At 43.0% G+C, this 21,734-nt stretch overlaps 1 protein-coding gene across 1 annotated transcript in view; it reads left to right on the top strand.

Annotated features, from left to right (window-relative positions):
* The window catches only part of LOC109894862 (fibrinogen C domain-containing protein 1), a 165,840-nt gene that overhangs the window by 19,788 nt on the left and 124,318 nt on the right, over positions 1 to 21,734 (top strand). Inside the window, exon 2 of the mRNA XM_031830402.1 lies at positions 11,245 to 11,730. Within this exon, the coding sequence (XP_031686262.1) occupies positions 11,245 to 11,730 (486 nt within the window). The remainder of the gene's footprint in view (positions 1 to 11,244; positions 11,731 to 21,734) is intronic.

Raw genomic sequence — 21,734 nt, 5'->3', positions numbered from 1 at the left:
GAAAGGAGAGGACCAAGGTGCGCTGTGGCCAAGTGTTCATGCTTTTATTTGAACTGAACACTGAAATAACAACATTAACAAAGAGAATGAATGAAAACCGAAACAGCCCTGTCAGGTGCAGAAACACAAAACAGAAAATAACTACTCACATAACCCATGTGGGAAAAAGCTACCTAAGTATGGTTCTCAATCAGAGACAACGATAGACAGCTGTCCCTGATTGAGAACCATACCCGGCCAAAACAAATAAATACAAAACATAGAAAAAGGACATAGAATGCCCACCCAAATCACACCCTGACCAAACCAAAATAGAGACATAAAAAGCTCTCTACGGTCAGGGCGTGACAGTAGCCAGCTATCGATATACGGTATAGCCCAGTTTTGCACTATAGATGTGCAGCTTTGCCACATCAAAGTAGGAACCCAGTAGGAAATATGCCTAAAGCCATTTTGAAGCTCAACGGTAAGCCGCAGTATCTGGTTTCCTTATTACAGACCTATTTGTATGGATTGGTGCTCTCCCAAATAATTATGTACAGTATGAGACATCCTCCTCTTGATTTGGGCCAACTCTTATAGCTTTCAGGGATTATTCTCCCATGGCTGTGGGGTCCAAAAGTCAAACGATTTTCTTTTTTTTTCTTCCGTGCAGCCCTCCCCTACCCCAAAAGCTTGCCATTTACTTCATAAGTCTGGTTTATGGGTTTGGATGACCATGTGCTAAATGGGCTCTCAGCAGTGTACTCTGGTAAGCAAAGCAATCACTGTGTATTTATTCCTCTTCTCACTATTTATATATTTACCTCTACTTTAACTCTGCATTGTTGGACAATGACCCATAAGTAAGCATTTTACTGTTAATCCACACCTGTTTACGAGGCATGTGACCAATAACATTTGATTTGAATAGACCCATCCAGAGGCAATATTTACCATTGATTAAACAGAAATGGATGACAATCATAGCAGGTCAGTGGCGAAACGGCACCAACTCCCTCCTGAGTGTGCTTGAAAGCATTCCGTGTTTGTCTTGAAGGTGAGCTATTTCACCACTCTTATCTCTGGCACCTTGTGCCAGCTGCTGTTTGCAGATGCCTGTCAGATTGAATCCACTGTATGTGTGTTAAGAACATTACAAGGGGTCACTTTGAATGTCAGGAAGTTTGCTTTAGCATTAACATCACACGGGATATCCAAATGTGAGGCAAAACAACAACACAGGTAGTGGTATACATTATGTGACTGTCTGTCTGCCCAAAGACTGATCTAGGACCCATGGTCTTTTCCCATCCCCAAGTGGAAGACCAAACAGTCTTGACATCAGTTACATTTCCTGCATGATTTAAAGAAATATAAATCCACTTGGTAAATGTTCCCCATTAAAAAAATACATTAAGGATGAGCTAAGTAGATACCGACTGCAGTGATAAAAAATCCTGCTCCTCTGGTGTGTGTGTGTGTGTGTGTGTGTGTGTGTGTGTGTGTGTGTGTGTGTGTGTGTGTGTGTGTATAATGCTCGAACCAGGCATTTTTGTCATGTACTGTAATTAAATGAATTCGCTGCAGCGTCAGCCTCATTATTCCCAGCCGGCAGGAGGGTCAAGGTTTTTAATTAGGTGACAGGCTTTTAGCATGAGACACGTATCCTGGAGCCTGCATGCACTCCCTGTATCCACAGCACACGTACACCGTTAATGCCAACACCCCTGCTCAAGTCACACCAGAGGGTCAGATGAGAGAACTTCATGACTTTCATTATCCCTCTACTTTCTAATGGTACAGAGATCTGAGCTAGCTTCCCCTCTGCCTTCTTCCTCATAGGGTATGTGTTTCAAGTGGCACTCTATTTACTATATTGTGTACTAGCTTTGACCATTTCAAATTTCCCTTCTGCCTCCCTCCAAATAGAAAACTGCAGCACAGTTATAGTCAAATCGAGGACAAGCTTCCTCTGTTTGAGTAAGGGCCACATCTTAGAACAGCTCAGATCCAAGGTTTTCTGCTCAAGTGGATTATTGTGTGTATAGTGTATCAGGGTAAGCTGTGCTCAGGGAGCTATTCAACCACCGCCTGACAATTAATAGCCTGATAGCCTCCCAAATAGCACTGATCAGCATTATGTAGTACAAGCATATACTGGCCTTGTACAGGAGACTACACTGTAGCTATGTTACAGGCAAGAGCTCCTAAAAGCATCTGACTTGATTCTTAATAATCATGCCTGGAATGGACCTCTTTAACTTGGGAAAGCTCCCATGCTATTGTTAATATACAGTACCAGTCAAAAGTCTGGACCCAACTACTCATTCTACATTGTAAAATAATAGTGAAAACATCAAAACTATGAAATAACACATATGGAATCATGTAGTAAACAAAATAGTGTTAAACAAATCTAAATATATTTTATATTTGAGATTCTTCTAAGTAGCCACACTTTGCCTTGATAATGCTATGCACAGTCTTGGGATTCTCTCAACCAGCTTCATAAGGTAGTCAACCGGAATGCATTTCAATTAACAGGTGTGCCTTGTTAAAAGTTAATTTGTGTAATTTCTTTCCTTCTTAATGCATTTGAGACAATCAGTTTTGTTGTGACAAGGTATGGATGGTATACAGAAGATAGCCCTATTTGGCAAATGACCAAGTCCATATTATGTCAAGAAGAGCTCAAATAAGCAAAGATATGAAGGTCAGTCAATACGGAAAATTTCAATAACTTTCAACGTTTCTTGGCACCACACGTCCCGCTAGGGCACCTCCCCCCACTGCTCAACTGACACAGTAGCACACAGAACGCAAAAAATATTCTTAGAAATATTTAACCTCCACACATTAACAAGTCCAATAGCTCAAATGAAAGATAAACACCTTGTTCATCTAGCCACCAAGTCAGATTTCTAAAATGTTTTACGGCGAAAACATAGCACATATTTATGTCAAACCACCACCAAAGATAGGCTAATTTACATAGCCATTTTGTAGAACAATAGATGCAATCACAAAAGCAGGATTAAAAGTAAAATAATTCACTAACCTTTTGAAAATCTTCATCAGATGACAGGAATAGAACATGTTATACAGTACATTTATGTTTTTTTCAATAATATGCTAATTATATCCATAAATCACGGTTTACATAGAAGGTCATGGCTAAAAAATGCTACAACAATGCCTGGAGAAATTATGGTAACTCTGCCAGATAACAGAAATACACATCATAAACGTTGACTAAATATACATGTTCTACATATACTTAGAAAGATACACTTCTTCTTAATAAAACAGCTGTGTTACATTTATTTTTAACTTTACAGATTTCGTTCACTAGGCTATAATGTGAGTCGGCGCTCAGGAATTAGCATTTTGGCTCCTCCACAGAAACCCAGATTTAACACATAAATGTTCCCTTACCTTTGCTGTTCTTCCATCAGAAGACCTGGAAGGGTTTATACTTACCAAAAACAGCTTTAGTTTTGAAGTCTGTGTCTTTCGGTTATCAAACACGACATATTTCGGTTGAAATGCAGCCAAAAAGTAAAGTTAGTTCGCACCAAAACGTCGAAATTACATATTATATGTCGACTAAACTTGTCAAACTTGGTTCAGAACACAGCGTTAGCATGCTATATAGCTTCACCGCAATTCTCAGGACAAAGAGAAACACACGCATCGTTTAATCAATCTTGAAAGAAAGACACCACAGGCGCAGAATGCGCGTGAGATCTCGCGCGACCGAAAGGATTCGGCCGTCATTAATCTCGTGAGCGCGCGATTCACACAATGAGAAGCCCCATTGAAAGCGGACACCGCGCTGAAGGCATAGGAACTGTTCCCAGGACCGTAGGTGCTTGGGAAGGGTGGGGGCGATGACGTCAAAGTTGGGCCAACTTTTTGGATGACAAGAGAGAGTTTGGGAGAATGAGTGCCCTGAGAGTTCTGCTTTACTTACAGACATAATTTAAACGGTTTTAGAAGCTTTAGAGTGTTTTCTATTCAATAATATTTATTATATGCAAATATTAGCAATTTTTTACAGATTTTTTTTCTGTTTACTATGGGCACGCATTTCACCAACGGGGGCAGTATTCTGCCCTAGCCTTAACAGGTTTTAAGTTCAGTCACAAAAACCATCAAGCTCTATGATGAAATGTGCTCTCATGAGGGCTGCCACAGGAAAGGAAGGCCCAGAGTTACCTCTGCTGCAGAGGATAAGTTCATTAGAGTTAACTGCACCTCAGATTGCAGCCCAAATAAATGCTTCACAGAGTTCAAGTAACAGACACATCTCAACATCAACTGTTCAGAGGAGACTGCGTGCATCAGGCCTTCATAGTCAAATTGCTGCAAAGAAACCACTACTAAATGACACCAATAAGAAGAAGATACTTTTTTTGGGCCAAGAAACACGAGCAATGGACATTAGACCAGTGAAATCTGTCCTTTGGACTGATGAGTCCAAATTTGAGATTTTTGGTTCAAACCGCCATGTCTTTGTGACATGCAGAGTAGCTGAACGGATGATCTCCACATGTGTGGTTGCCACCGAGAAGCATGGAGAAGGAGGTGTGATGATGTGGGGGTGCTTTGCTGGTGATACTGTCAGTGATTTATTTAGAATTCAAAGCACACTGAACCAGAATGGCTATCACAGCATTCTGCAGCGATACACCATTCCATCTGGTTTGCATTTTTATTTAATTTTTTACCTTTAACTAGGCAAATTCTTATTTACATTGACGGCCTACCCACCCAGCCAAACCCTCCCCTAACCCAGATGACGCTGGGCTAATTGTGCACCGCCTATGAGACTCCCAATCACAGCTGGATGTGACACAGCCTGGGAACGAACCATGGTTTGTAGTGACACCTCTAGCACTGCATTATACTACTGCACCACTCTGGAGCCCTACAAGTGGAACTTTCATTTGTAGGACAATGACCCAAAACACACCTCCAGGCTGTGTAAGTGCTATTTGACCAAGTAAAGTGATGGAGTTCTGCCTCAGATGACCTGGCCTCCACAATCACCCAACCTCAACCCAATTGAGATAGTTTGGGATGAGTTGGACTGCAGAGCGAAGGAAAAGCAGCAACAAGTGCTCAGCATAAATGGCCACTCCTTCAAGACTGTTGGAAAAGCATTCCTCTTGAAGGTGGTTGAGAGAATGCCAAGGGTGTGCAAAGCTGTCAAAGGCAAAGAATCTAAAATCAAAAATATATTTTGATTTGTTAAACACTTTTGATTACTACATGATTTCATAGTTTTGATGTCTTCACTATTATTCTATGTAGAAAAATTTTAAAAATAAAGAAAAACCCTTGAATGAGTAGGTGTGTCCAAACTTTTGACTGGTACTGTACATATGTGACAATCTTATGACAGTTGTAATATTTCCATTAGTCGCTGTATGCTCATCTGCCCTTATTTCTAAGACTCATCCGAGGCGTACATTTATTTTATGTAAAAACAGGTCCACCTCAAAATGTCCCTTCCCTTTAGGTTAGGCTCAATTCCATTGTGAGTACTTGACACTTCACCGTTCACAGTCTAAAGAAGCAGTCAGTAGTTCTGTCACCCCCTTTCTCCTGTGTGACTCACCAGCAGTGAACTCCCCTAGTCTTGAGGTGTTCAATGTCACTGCCTGTCTTGGCCTTGTCGGACAGCACCAGGTGAAACAGGAGATAGAGGAGAGGAGGAAACGAGAGGGGAAGGAGTGATGGGCATAGAGGAGAGGTAAAGGAAAGGAAAGGAAAAGTGGAGAACAGTAGAGGAGAGGAACAAGGGCGGCTCATTCTGTTCGACAGCTCCCTGCTGGTGCAGCCCAGGCCTGCACTCCCAGTGAGCCTTTCCTCTCTCTCTGCTGCATGGACGGATAAAAGTTGTCAAATATTGTCTCTGTTCAGCAGTGTGCTTTTCCAATCCCAACCCAAGTGGCTAACAGGGCCAGAGGTGGCAGAGATATGAATGTCTGCTTTTGAGTTGTCTTATGTCAGATTCAAGGGCACGACAGTAGAATGGGATATGAGAGGTGACTGCCTGGCTTTCAAATTATTTCAAATAGTGATACACACACAGACACACACACAGCTCAATGTGGCTGCTTTGGTATTGCGTTACAAAGGGTAAGCAGCAGAATGTTTAGGCTCACAGGAAAAGTGTAGAGCCCCCGTATTCTCTGCTCTTCCTCGGCTAGATGTGTTCAGAGGGTTCTCATCTCTACAATAAAGGCTAATAATTCTTGCAGACAAGCGAATTATTTGGTGTAACATATTTATCTTGTGCAGCATGGCGCAGTAGGCTGTAATCCTTTGTGCACATTAATTATCTTTAAAATAAAGATGACAATGCCTGCAGAGGATGCTGTGGGGGATAGGATAGGGAGTAGCTGCAGACTGTGGATGGGCCAGGCTGGGCCTAGTTTTAACAGGCTGAATGCTCCACTGCAGATGTGGCACTAAATCAATGACTGGCTGTATTTCTCATATCCTCTATGACACTGTGCCCCCACAAATGTTAAAAAAATAATTATATATATATATATATATATATATATATATATATATATAATAAACTGTTGCAATATGTATTCCTGATGTATTTTGTTTTGTCATGTTCACGTTTTGTGACGTGATGGTCAGGTTGAATACTGATAAAATTACTTTTTTAAACATATTCTTACAGACCAGACAAACACATTCTTAACTTGTTGCAATCTGGTTGCAATCTTTCCCAGACGTCTTAATTTAGTCATGACTGACATCTCTACCTGGTTGTAATCTGGTAATTTGGCTTCTCGACAATCACAAAGAACTGTTTATAACCATCCTACTCCAAATTGTGTCCACTAGATAACTGTATAGAGTACATACAGTACCAGGATGCAATATATACTGCATGAGGAAGCTGACATTACGACCATGCTATCAGTATGTGCCATTTGTAAGAGAAGAGACAAGGAATAGGCAGGAAACAGTACTCTGGGGTCACACAAGTAGAAACAAATTGCAATGACATTTGAAAAACAGCCAAAAATATAATAACAAAAAATGACTCTGAACGCCAATAAAAAAAATGTTTAAAGTGCCTGCAAAGCAAAGCTTTCAATGTGGCAGTGACAGGGTGCCTGCGTCCTAGTCTTTGCCCCTCCTGTGTCAATCACTTAATTTGTCATAATAGCTAACTGTCTGAAGTGCAATGGTATAGTAGTTCATGCATGCAGATACACATGCGCATAAATTGCGACACACACACACTCAAACAAACAAACACTAGTTCTCCCACAGTTGAGAGAGCTGTTGTGTGGAGACGCCTAGCCAATGCACAGATGATTGAGCTGCAAGCCAGACCCAGTTTATTTCCTGTCCCACTCTCCTTTCCTCCCCTGCAGAGATGCTTGCCTCAGCACCATGATGCAAAAGAGGAGAAACACAAAATGCAGATTCGGAGAGGAGTTGGTTTTCCAAACCCCTTGTCAGCCCAAAGCAGTCGGAAGTGAAATATTGCAAAGCCTACTATAGTTCCCATTTAGGTTATATTCTATGACAATGGACGTCGTTAGTATGTCTTGGATATTTAACCATTTCTGTGTTTAAGGATTATGAGACAGACTGAAGTGGACTGAATAATTTGTCTAGTGGTGAGAGTGGTTTGCTATGAGTAGATGGGTAAGAATTGGATTCATTGAGGTGAGGTTGGATCCTAAATAGTTTTTGCCCATCTCAATCAATGATTTATTCACGAGTTGAAAGGGAAAATATGTACAGTATTTCAAGATATCGATTTTTATTTATGCACAATGTATGCACAAGTTTGAGTTTACACACAAATATCTCATGTTGGGATTCAGCCTAACAGTCTATCTTGCTTTAGTTACTATACCTACACTGATGTGATCCATTCTGGATGCAGTCCTAAACCCTTTATAAGGTCTATATATACTGAACAAAAATATAAACACAACATGCAACAATGTCAAAGATTTTACAGAGTTATAGTTCATATAAGGAAATCAGTCAATTAAAATAATTGAATTATGCGCTGACCTATGGATTTCACATGACTGGGAATACAGATATGCATCTGTTGGTCACAGATACCTTAAAAAAAAGGTAGAGGTGTAGATCAGAAAACCAGTCAGTATCTGGTGTGACCACCATTTGCCTCATGTAACGCAACACGTCCTTCAAATAGAGTTGATCAGGCTGTTGATTGTGGCCTGTGGAATGTTGTCCCACTCATCTTCAATGGCTGTGTGAAGTTGCTGGATATTGGTGGGAACTGGAACACAGTGTCCAGAGCATCCAGAGCATCCCAAACATTCTCAATGGGTGACATGTGTGGTGAGTATGCAGGCCATGGAAGAACTGGGACATTTTCAGCTTACAGGAATTGTCTAGAGATCTTTGCGACTTGGGGCCGTGCATTATCACTCTGAAAAAAATTAGGTGATGGCAGCGGATCAATGGCACGACAATGGTCCTCAGGATCTCATTTTGGTATATCTGTGCCCACACAATGCCATACACATGGTCTGCGGTTGTGAGGCCAGTTGAGCATACTGCCAAATTCTCGAAAACAACGTAGGAGGCAGATTGTTGATGAGAAATGCTCTGGTGGATATTTCTGTAGTCCGCATGCAAATTGCACCCTCCCATCTGTGGCATTGTCCACATTTTAGAGTGGTCTTTTATTGTCCCCAGCACAAGGTGCACCTGTGTAATTATAATGCTGTTTAATCAGCTTCTTGATATGCCACACCTGTCAGGTGGATGGAGTATCTTGGCAAAAGAAAAATGCTCACTAACAGGGATGGTAATACATTTGTGCACAAAATCTGAGAGAAATAAGCCTCTTGTGCATATGGAACATTTCTAAGATCTTTTATGTCAGCTCATGAAACATGGAAGCAGCACCTTACACGTTGCATTGGCATGCTGACTGCAGGAATTCCCACCAGAGCTGTTGCCAAAGAATTTGCTTATTTCTCTACAGTACCATAAGCTGCCTCCAATGTAGTTTTAGAGTATTTGGCAGTACATCCAACAGCCCTCAGCTGCAGACCAAGTGTAACCACGCCAGCCCGGGACCACCACATCTGGCTTCTTCACCTGCAGGATCATCTGAGACCAGCCACCCGGACAGCTGATGAAACAGTGGGTTTGCACAACCAAAGAATTTCTGCACAAACTGTAAGAAACCATCTCAGACCGCTTGGCTTTTCCCACATTTTGTTACATTACAGCCTTATTCTAAAATGGATTAAATAGTTTCCCCCCTCATTCATCTACACATAATACCCCATAATGACAAAGCAAAATGAGGTGTTTAGAAATTAATGCAGATTTATTAAAGATAAAAAATGGAAATATGACGTTTATATAAGTATTTAGACCCTTATTTTCAGCATTTTGTTTAAACACCTTTGGCAGCGATTACAGCCTTGAGTATGATGGGTATGATGCTACAAGCTTGGCACACCTGTATTTGGGGAGTTTCTCCTATTCTTTTCTGAAGATCCTCTCAAGCTCTGTCAGGTTGGATGGGAGGTGTCGCTGCACATCTATTTTCAGGTCTCTCTAGAGATGTTCGACCGGGTTCATGTACGGGCTCTGGCTTGGCCACTCATGGACATTCAGAGACTTGTCCTGAAGCCACTGCATTGTCTTGGCTGTGTGCTTAGGGTCGTTGTCCTGTTGGAAGGTGAACCTTCGAGGTCCTGAGCATTCTGGAGCAGGTTTTCACCAAGGATCTCTCTGTACTTTGCTCCCTTCAATTCTCCCTCGATCCTGACTAGTCTCCCAGTTCCTGCCACTGAAAAACATCCCCATAGCATGATGCTGCCACCACCATGTTTCACTGTAGGGATTTTGCCAGGTTTCCTCCAGACATGACGCTTGGCATTCAGGCCAAAGAGTTCAATCTTGGTTTCATCTGACCAGAGAATCTTGTTTCTCATGGTCTGAGTCCTTTCATTGCTGTTTGGCAAACTCCAAGTGGGCTGTTATGTGCCTTTTCCTGAGGAGTGGCTTCTGTCTGGCCAGTCTACCATAAAGGCCTGATTGGTTTAGTGTTACAGAGATGGTTGTCCTTCTGGAAGGTTGTCTCATCTCCACAGAGGAACTCTGGAGCTCAATTAGAGTGACCAACAGGTTCTTGGTCACCTCCCTGACAAAGGTCCTTATCCCCAGATTGCTCAGTTTGACCAGGCGGCCAGCTCTAGGAAGAGTCTGGGTGGTTCCAAACTTCTTCCATTTAAGGATGATTGGGGCCGACTGTGTTCTTGGGGACCTTCAATGCTGCAGACATTTTTTGGTACCCTTCCCCAGATCTGTGCCTCGACACATTCCTGTCTCGGACAGTTCCTTCGACTTCATGGCTTGGTTTTTGCTCTGACATGCACTGTCAACTGTCAAACCTTAAATAGACAGGTGTGTGCTGTCCAATCATTTGAATTTACCACAGATGGACTCCAATCAAGTTGTAGAAACATCTCAAGGATGATCAATGGAAACCTGAGTTCAATTTCGAGTCTCATAGCAAAGGATCTGAATATCTTTGTAAAATAAAATCTAAAACCTGTTTTCATTTGGTCATTGTGTGTAGATTGATGAGAAAAATGTTATCATTCTTAGAATAAGTCTGTAACGTAACAAAATGTGGAAAAAGTCTAGGGGTCTGAATACTTTCCGAATGCATTGTATGTCACCCATTGAGCATGTTTGGGATGCTCTGGATCTATGTGTACGACAGCTTGTTCCAGTCCCTGCCTATATCCAGCAGCTTTGCATAGTCATTGAAGAGGAGAGGGACAATATTCCACCGGCCACAGTCAACAACCTGATCAACTCTATGCGAAGGAGATGTTGCGCTGCATGAGGCAAATGGTGGTCACACCAGATACTGACTGGTTTTCTTATCCAAGCCTTTACCTTTATCTTTAAGATATCTGTATTACCAGTCATGTGAAATCCATAGATTAAGGCCAAATTTCTTTATTTCAATTGGCTGATTTCCTTACATGATCTGTAACTCAGTAAAATCTTTGAAATTGTTGCATGTTGCGTTCATCTTTTTTGTTCAGTGTAGTATGACTTTGCTCATAAATTATTTGTGAAGCATCTATGTAGTGCTTTTGAAGCCTTTATGAATGTTCTATAAAACCTGTAGAAATTGTTTGTGTAAAGTCGGTCCTAATCTCATGCTATTCTCTCCTCTGTGTCTCTCACCTGTCTCCTCAGAGGATGGGCTGTAGCTACTTCCTGTGCACCATTCTGTTCTTTGTGGCTGTCCTCCTGGCCATCATGGCAACGGGTACCATCCTACTCATGAACCACTACCAAGCTCCACCCCCCGGCACCAACGACGGCCCCCCACTCATCTCCACCAACCACGACGAGGGCAACGCCCTGGTGACAGTCGAGCGGGGCGATGGTTCGCGCATCAACATCTTCATCAACCCCAACTGCCCCGACTACAACAACAACTTAATGCGGATGGAGGCCGTGCAGACATCGCTGCTCCATTCGCTGACCGACCATGACACGGACCTGAAGTCAGTGAAGGGCCAGGACCGAGCCCTGCTGGTGAAGCTGGCTGAGGAGGTGGCCAAGCTATCGGGCCATGCCAGCCAGCTTAAGTTGGAGTACGAATCTCTGAGGCGAGGCCAGGGGAACCTGGGACAAGAGCTCAACACTCTGCAGACGGAGCAAGGTCGTCTTATACAGGTTAGAGGCCCTCCCTAAAGGCTCCAAAGGCCCCAAAGCCCCATTCCACCACTTACCCAGTGAAAGTGGGAGGTTAATGCTTTCTTTTCTTAGTGTATTTTATCCAAAGTCATTTCTACAACTCTCCCATTTTTTTCCAACTGAGTATGTTCTGTACTGGAGTAAGCCTGGTTAATGAGCCAGGTTACTGTGCTCAAGGGCATAACTGCACTATTCTCCATCTGAATTTCAGGCCAACAGCCTTCTGGTAAACCTTCTGATAACTATGTATGTAGGCCTACCATTTAATGCTTGGCTCTACTGCTGCATAAACTGATGACGCCCATATACACGGAGTATACAAAACATTAACACCTGCTCTTTCCATGGCAGACTGACCCGGTGAATCCAGGTGAATGCTATGATCCCTTATTGATCTCATTTGTTAAATCCACTTCAAGTCAATGTAGATGAAGGGGAGGAGACAGGTTATAGAATGATTTTTAAACCTTGAGAATTGAGACATGGATTGTAATGTGTGCCATTCAGAGGGTGAATGGGCAAGATAAAATATTGAAGTGCCTTTGACTGAAGTATGGTAGTAGGTGCCAGGCACACTGTTTTGTTTCAAGAACAGCAACACTGCAAGGTATTTCATGCTCAACAGTTTCCCGTGTGTATCAAGAATGGTCCACCACACAATGGACATCGAGCCAACTTGACACAGCTGTGGGAAGCACTGAAGTCATAATGGGCCAGCATACCTTTGGAACGCTTTCGACACCTTGTAGAGTCCATGCCCCGATGAATTGAGGCTGTTCTGAGTGCAAGAGGTATTCCTAATGTTTGGTATAGAAGTGTATAGCATATGAAGATTTTTAGTTTGAATAATAACATGAAGGTTGATCTCCTGTCCTTCTCACGCTCTCTACTACAATCTAGCTTCACCAGACTAGATTAACTGACAAGAAAAGTATTGCCGTGTTTTGAAAAGTTGGTTGGTTCAAATCACAAGCCTCATGTTCTCCAACTCTTAATAGAGGTCGACCGGTATTGGCCGTTCAGCTCTTTTGACTTGAACAGCTGTTTTTTTCCATTCAGCACTTCATTCAAAGTCACTCATTAGATCAATTCTGAGCGTGGTAAGAATTAAATTAGTTGTTTTACCATCATCTGCAATATCGCACTGGCAGCCTCACAGTGAGAGGAGTTCCTTCTCAGGTACCTGTGTAAACATTTGTCGAAGGCCCCCCCACACACACATACAGTACATACACCACTGCAAACTGATTAGATGGACGGAATGTTAGAACATGCTAACGAAATTATAGTAAACTAAAATGTATGCTTTATCCAGTATAAATGAATGTGGCTTGCGAAAGTATTCTTCCCCCTTGGCATTTTTCCTATTTGGTTGCCTTATAACCTGGAATTAAAATAGATTTTTGGGGAGTTTGTGTCATTTGATTTATACAACATGCCTACCACTTTGAAGATGCAAAATATTTTTTATTGTGAAACAAACAGAAAACTTGAGCGTGCATAATTATTCACCCCCCCCCCAAAGTCAATACTTTGTAGAGCCACCTTTGCAGGAATTACAGCTACAATTCTCTGGGGCATGTCTCTATAAGCTTGGTACATCTTGCCACAGGGATTTTGCCCATTCTTCAAGGCAAAACTGCTCTAGCCAATTCATGTAGGATGGGTTCAGCTGGTGTACAGCAATCTTTAAGTCATACCACAGATTCTCAATTGGATTGAGGTCTGGGCTTTGACTAGGCCCTTAAACCACTTGAGTGTTGCATTAGCAGTATGCTTAGGGCCATTGTCCTGCTGGAAGGTGAACCCCCATCCCAGTCTCAAATCTCTGGAGACTGAAACAGGTTTTCCTCAAGAATTTCCTTGCATTTAGCGCCATCCATCATTCCTTCAATTCTGACCAGTTTCCCAGTCCCTGCCAATGAAAAACATCCTCACAGCATGATGCTGCCACTGTGGGGATCGGGTGATGAGAGGTGTTGGGTTTGCACCAGACATAGCGTTTTCCTTGATGGCCAAAAAGCTACATTTGTCTCTCATCTGACCAGAGTACCTTCTTCCATATGTTTGGGGAGTCTCCCATATGCCTTTTGGCGAACCAAATGTGTTCGCTTGTTTTTTTCTTTAAGTAATGGCTTATTTCTGACCACTCTTCCGTAAAGCCCAGCTTTGTGGAGTATAGGGCTTAAATGGACAGATATACCAATCTCCGCTGTGGAGCTTTGCAGCTCTTTCAAAGTTATCTCTGATTAATGCCATCCTTGCCTGGTCCATTAGTTTCGGTGGGTGGCCCTCTCTTGGCAGGTTTGTTGTGGTGCCATATTCTTTCCATAAAAAAAAAATTGAATACAATACTTCGTTTTAGAGATGTTCAGGACCAGATTATTACTGGCCACCCATTCCAAAACAGACTGCAATTAAGGGTTTAAGGGTTTCAGTGACTTCATTAGCTGTGGTTGCTGATGCGTATATGGTTGAATCATCAGCATACATGGACACATATGCTTAGCTTAATGCCAGTGGCAGGTCATTGGTAAAAAATAGAAAAGAGTAGAGGGCCTAGAGAGCTGCCCTGCGGTACACCACACTTTCCATTAGAGAAGCTTCCATTAAAGAAAACCCTTTGAGTTCTATTAGATAGATAGCTCTGAATCCACGATATGGCAGAGGTTGCAAAGCCATAGCTCTTAATTTCTTCAACGACAGGTTATGGTCAATAATATCAAAGGCTGCATTGAAATCTAACAGTAGAGCTCCCACAATCTTATTATTATCAATTTCTTTCAACCAATCATTTGTGTCAGTGCAGTACATGTTGAGTGCCCTTTTCTATAAGCATGCTGAAAGTCTGTTGTTAATTTGTTTGCAGAGAATTAGCATTGTATTTGTTCAAACACAATTTTTTCCAACAGTTTGTTAAGACCTGGCAGCAAGCTTATAGAGTAGGTCTTCTGTTAGAACCAGTGAAGGCCGCTTTACCACTCTTAGGTCGCTCCAGGCCTGAGGACAAAGACTTTACTCTAAGCTCAGATTAAAAATATGACAGATAGGAGTGGCTATAGAGTCAGCTACCATCCTCAGTAGCTTTCCATTTAAGTTGTCAATGCCAGGAGGTTTGTCATTATTGATGGTTAACAATATTTTTTCCACCTCTCCCACACTAACTTAACAACATTCTAACTGGCACTGCTTTCCTTTCATTTTTTGTTTTTTTATGCATGAATATAATTGCTCAATGTTTGTCGTGGGCATTTCCTGCATACGTTTTCCCACTTTGCCAATGAAATAATCATTAAAATAATTGCCAAAATCAAATGGTTTTGTGATGAATAATCCATCTGATTCGATGAAAGATGTAGCTGAATTTGTCTCATTTCATTTAATGTACTCCAAAGATTTTTCCATCATTCTTTATATCATTGATCTTGACTTCATAATACAGTTTCTTGTTGTTGTTGTTGAGTTTAGTCACATCATTTCTCAATTTGCAGTAAGAAAGCAAGTCAGATGTGCAGCCAGACTTATTAGCCATTCCTTTTGCCCCTTCACTTTCAAGCATACAGTTTGTCAATTCCTCATCAATCCATGGATCCTTAACAGTTCTAACAGTACATTTCTTAACAGGTGAATGGTTATCAATATTTGGAAGAAGTAATTTCATAAATTCATCAAGTGCAGCGTCTGGACGCTCCTTAATAATCACATGAGACCAACAAATATTTTTAACATCATCCACATAACGTAAAATTAACAACAAATAAGGTACAGGTGAAAACTGTCAAGACAAAACCAATAGTAAAGAACATGGAATCGGTGGCAGCTAGTAGACCGGTGACGACGACCTCCGAGCGCCGCTCGAACAGGGATAGGAGCCACCTTCGGTGGAAGTCGTGACAGTTACCCCCCCCCACCCCTCCCCGACGCCCAGCTCCTGCAGTGCGCCGACACCGGCCTCGAGGGAGACCCGGAGGCCGAGGCGCAAGGCGATCCGGATGGAGGCGGTGGAAATCACTCAGCTGTGATGAATCCAAGATGTCCTCCACCGGTACCCAGCACCTCTCCTCCAGACCGTACCCCTCCCAATCCACGAGGTACTGCAGGCCCCTTACCCGGCGTCTAGAATCCAGGATGGAATGTACCATGTACACCGGGGGCCCCTCGATGTCCAGAGGGGGCGGAGGGGCCTCCGGCACCTCACCTTCCTGCAGGGGATCAGCTACCACCGGCCTGAGGAAAGACACATGAATTGAGGGGTTAATGTGATAGTTTATCATCCTCCGTTTATCCTCCTCAGGACTTTGAATGGCCCCACACACCGCGGCCCCAGCTTCCGGCAGGGCAGACGGAGGGGCAGGTTTCGGGTCGAGACCCAGACCCAGTCCCCCGGTGCGAACACAGGGGCCTCACTGCGGTGGCGGTCAGCGCTCACCTTCGGCCGCCCACCCACCCGTTTGAGCGATTCCTGGACGGCTTTCCAAGTCTCCTTTGAGGGCTGCACCCACTCCTCCACCGCAGGAGCCTCAGTCTGGCTCTGATGCCACGGTGCCAGGACCGGCTGATTGCCCAACAAGCACTGGAAAGGCGACAGGTTCGTGCAGGAGTGGCGGAGTGAGTTTTGGGCCACCTCAGCCCATGTGACGTACCTCGCCCATTCTCCTGGCGGTCCTGGAAATACGACAGCTGAAACCTACCCACATCCTGGTTCACCCTCTCCACCTGCCCATTGCGCTCGGGGTGAAAACCTGAGGTCAGGCTGATTGAGACCCCCAGACGCTCCATGAACCCCCTCCAAACCCAGGACTTGAACTGGGGACCCCGGTCATAAACTATGTCCTCAGGCACCCCGTAGTGCCGGATGACGTGGGTAACCAGGGCCTCCACCATCTGCAGGGCCGTAGGGAGACCGGGCAATGGGAGGAGACGGCAGGACTTCGAAAACCGATCCACAACGACCAGGATCGTAGTGTTCCACAGAGACGGGGGAAGGTCGTTGTGGAACGGGGAGGGGCTGTAACTTCCCTCTAGAAAGGTGTCTAGGAGCCTTACTCTGAGCGCACACCGAACAGGAGGAGACATAAAACCTCACTTCCTTCGCTAAAGTGGGCCACCAGTACTTCCCCCTAAGACCCCGCACCGTCCTCCCAATTCCCGGATGACCCGAAGAGGGAAGTGTGTGGGACCACCGGATCAATTTGTCACGAACACCAAGCGGCGCGTACACGTCCATGTCCACCTCCCATACCACCGGTGCCACCAGACAGAGACTGGAAGGATGGGAGTAGGATCGATGGACCGCCCCTCGGTTTCATAGAGACGGGACAGCGCGTCGCCCTTAGTGTTAAGGGAACCTGGTCTATAGGAGATGGTGAACTGAAATCTGGTGAAAAACATGACCCACCTTGCCTGGCGAGGATTCAGTCTCCTCGCTGCCCGGATGTACTCCAAATTACGGTGGTCAGTACAGATGAGAAAAGGGTGTTTAGCCCCCTCAAGCCAATGTCTCCACACCTTCAGAGCTTTTACCACAGCCAGCAACTCCTGGTCCCCCATGTCATAGTTTCGCTCCACCGGCCCTAGCTTCCTCGAAAAACAAGCGCAGGGGTGGAGCTTCGGTGGCATGCCCGAGCGCTGTGATAGCACGGCTCCAACCCCAGCCTCGGACGCGTCCACCTCCACTATGAATTCCAAAGAGGGGTCCGGGTGAGCCAATACGGGAGCATCGGTAAACAGCGCCTTCAGACGACTAAAAGTAGCTTATGCCTGCCCATACCATAACCCCACCACCACCATGGGGCACTCTGTTCACAACTATAACAACAGCAAATTGCTCACCCATACAACGTCATACACATGGTCTGTGGTTGTGAGGCCGGTTGGAAGTACTGCTAAATTCTTTAAAACTACCTTGAAGGTGGCTTATGGTAGAAAAATTTACATTAAATTATCTGGCAACAACTCTGGTAGACATTTCTGAAGTCAGCATGTCAATTGCACGCTCCCTCAAAACCTGAGACATCTTTGGCATTGTGTTGTGTGACAAAACTGCACATTTCTGACTTGTTTCAGGAAACTAGGCATAAACTATACTTTTTTGGCAGAAATGCCTTCTGGAACTTTCATGTGCCTTAATAACAAACTTGTATGCCATCTGGAAATGCGTAAACACAACATGCCGAGAGATGAGTTCGGATTGGTCTGCCGTGTAGCATGTTTCTGTCTATTTGAGCTGGATGTGTAGGTAATCCTGTCTAACACCGTTTTTTAAAATATACATATTGCGTTGTAGAACTGCATTATTGTTGCTCTCCACTTTCTGGAGGACCGAGTTTTGAAATCCGAATTACACCTTCAAACTAAGGGAAACCATGGCATCCATGACAGAGAGGGAGAAGCATCCATCCATGTATACACTTAAGGTAGTCTAGCTAGCTACATTTTCTGATATTACATGTTTCTACATTTGTCAGAAGGTTGTTTTCATTTCAAGTTAAAGTTTACTATTAGCTGGCTGGCTTGCTAGCTAACGTTACATTTATGATCTGTGTAGTAATATTAGATTCATGCAGGGTAGTACAGTCATGAGTTGGGATTATGGTTAATTGTTTAGCTAGCTAGCTACAAGTCTTAACAAAAGACTCCACTATGCAAGTATCCATTTCAATAGAATATTAATGATATCACTGTGACAGCTGTTGATAGACGTAGCTGGTAAATTCGCTCTGGCTATCTACTCTTGATTTCAGAGTACTCTCATCTGAGTGTGACAGAGCGCAGAATAACTGACAAATTTACAAACGCTCAACATCCATTGAATATGGCTGGTGTCAATGAACGTTGGCAAGAAAAGCATAATTCAATTGTTGCCATCAGCAACACTCTAGATAGCATAAACAGCCTAATCAACTCTACTAGGGTGTGTAAAATGGTCAGAGTGAGCTTTTTAGAGTGGTCTTTTATTGTCCCCAGCACAAGGTTCACCTGTGTAATGATCATGCGGTTTGATATGCCACATCTGTCAGGTGGATTGATTATCTTGGCAAAGGAGAAATGCTTACAAACAGGGCTGTAAACAAATTTGTGCTAAAGAAATATGCTTTTTGTGCAAATGGAACATTTCTTGAATCTTTTATTTCAGCTCATGAAACATGGGATCAACACTCTACATGTTTCGTTTATATTTTTGTTCAGTGTAATTACTGGTCCAAATCGCCATACAACTTTATTCAAAGTCAACTTTGGCGTTGCAGCCAAAGGCATTGACCTACAAACTTCTCCTTTGCAGGGTATTGTAACTCTAATAAGTACAGCGTGCATGCACAATGATTTGGCTGTGGACTAATGCACTCTAAAAATACAGTCCTTTAAAATCCCCTATGAGACGAAACCTGACTGCACTAAGCAGACAAGGCTGCAAAAACAAAAATAGGTTGCATTTTGAAACTTTTTCACAAAGCAACTACACACTTGTATCTATAACGTATAACCGAATCAGACATATTTCCTGTAGACTTTTAAGGTATTGATACAACAAATGGCCCTTCAAAATGTTCCATTCATCAGTGTAGAACGACCCCTGATCTCTGTGTAAAATATGAATACTTAGTAGTAGAGAAGTGCTTTTGGTATATCAACTGGGAACTTGCCCTGAAAAGGTGTTTAAAGTAGCTAAACTGTATCTCTTTACAAACTCAAGACATGTTCAAAAATCTACTAATCACGGCTTCAAATCACCATACCACTTTGTGCAAAGTCAACTTAGTCAAAGGCTTGGGCTGCAGTGCCTAACACTCTTCTCCTTTGCATGATATTATAACTAATAAGTACAGTATGCATGCATGTACTTATTTGAGTCTTGTAGGTGTGGTTCTGCATTTGGTTAATGATGTTTGTCCCCTATGAGACACTGTAGATGTGGAAGCCTTTTTTACTCTCCAAAAGAATCTACAGAATGAATCTATGATACCTCAAGGAATCTGTGATTAATTTTGCAGAGGATGTTTTAGTTGCGTAATTTTACATCCTAACTACGGTGTTTGGTGCACTATTTCTCAAGTTTGAAAAGTATGTGACGTGTTGACATATGTAAAGTCGGAGCTGCTAGGCAGATCTGTCTCACTGTCTATGCTATTGGATAGAGAGTCATCACCGCAGCTGTTCACCCCATGTTCGTGGGCAAATGGACATCGTCAAATCAAAACCCAACCGTTATTTACCCATTGTGACACACCGATGTTCCAAACTCCATTTTAAACGAGATTGTCAAAGACTACACTAGGGAAAGTATTCAATTCCCAGTGTCATCATGAAAATCCTCATCAATCAATATTTATGAGATAATCCATTTGAAGTTTAAAACCATTTAATTGTATGAGAGACAGACTGCAAAAGCATTATTTTTGTGTTTTAATGCTAGCATTTACATGCACTGAAACACCAAAAAGTGTTTTCACAACACTCTTAAATTCAAGTACCACTTTGGTGTTTCAGAGTACTTCCGTTCTGTTTTGAAATACATTCAGTGTGTTGTAACACCTACATTGGGTTTACATTAAAACACCAGATCTTGGCTTAGGTTCACTAGTTTTCATGGTTTTACTGCACAATGATGGTGTTTTGAGTCTTTCTATTTTAATAGTGTGTAGCAGCAGAAGGAGAACTGCACAATACAAAGCAACACAATTTTCAAGAACCATTCAACAGTAACTAGAGCCTAGATTTCACCAGAGTACTGAGTACTGTATGTCAGGATGCAGACAATAACTATAATCCATAGCCCAGTTGTCAAAGCTATCAAGGTTTGCCAGAGGAACACATTTTTTTTGTTTCAAGTGTTTGTATCTCCTCTCATACCTCTCTAACGTTTTGCAAACTCGCTCAACTTCTGTAATATTGGATTCAACTATAGAACAGAATGAAAAAACAGATCTACTTTCCTAACCCATTGTCTTTTATACCCTGTATCAGGGGGAATTATAACAGCTAAGTATGTCATAAGGAGAGTGTGAGATATAGGGGCTTTGAAAGTGGATTTTTAGACAGTTGTGGTAGAAGTGGATGGTGTCAGTCTGGTCTCGTGGGCGTAAGGTAGCCTAGTGGTGTTGGGCCAGTAACCGAACGGTTGCTGGATCAAATCACCGAGCTGACAAGGTACAAATCTGTCGTTCTGCTCCTGAACAAGGCAGTTAACCCACTGTTCCCTGGTAGGCTGTCATTGTAAATAAGAATTTGTTCTTAACTGACTTGCCGAGTTAAAAAAAAAATATATATATTTAAAAAATTGTGGTAGTTCTGTCAACTACAGACCATATCCCCCAAGGGTTCTAAACATGTTTGAGCCGTTCCCATTTTGACTGCACCTCTATATCTGTCTGTCTCCTTTCTACTAGACTGTCCTAAATAATGAAATACGAAAGGGATTGGGATTCCAAAAGGAGAGGGGGTGGTTCTGTTAACTACCTTGATTCCCACTGTGAATATAAAGTCCTGCATGAGCCCTGATGCCTACTGCCACTTCATTATCAACGTGACCTCATTAGAATGATCACTACAGGTAATAGATACCCGGTCTGTTGCTACAGTGCTACATTCCATCAGGGCTGTGGTGATTATAGCCTCTGTCACAGAAACAAACATGTCTTCCCTCGCAAAGTCATCGGAATCAAGAAGAATGTTCGACTCATCTTGACTCATCTGTCACCCTAGCCGTTAAATTAACACTGGTTGGCACTTCTCCCCCTCCCGTCTCCAAGTGGCATCTGCTCATTGACAGCCAGCCAAACTCTGCTGCACAGTCACATTCACACAGTGAGTGTCGGAGACACATAGTCTAAGCTGTAGGAACACTGTCAGGCGAAATGTACATTTAGAGAAGAGATCCAAGGCCTTCTCCTTCAGACAAGGTATCAGGTAAAAGTGAGGAGTGTCGTGCTTTCCAGGCAGTGCTTTCTGTGGAGCCATTTGACAGTGTTGATAATAGTACCCAG

This window comes from Oncorhynchus kisutch, linkage group LG8 (genome assembly GCF_002021735.2).
Source record: "Oncorhynchus kisutch isolate 150728-3 linkage group LG8, Okis_V2, whole genome shotgun sequence".
In the NCBI taxonomy this organism is placed as follows: domain Eukaryota; kingdom Metazoa; phylum Chordata; class Actinopteri; order Salmoniformes; family Salmonidae; genus Oncorhynchus; species Oncorhynchus kisutch.
The sequence above is the reverse complement of the archived record's forward strand: the minus strand, read 5'-3'. Positions and strand labels throughout refer to the sequence as shown.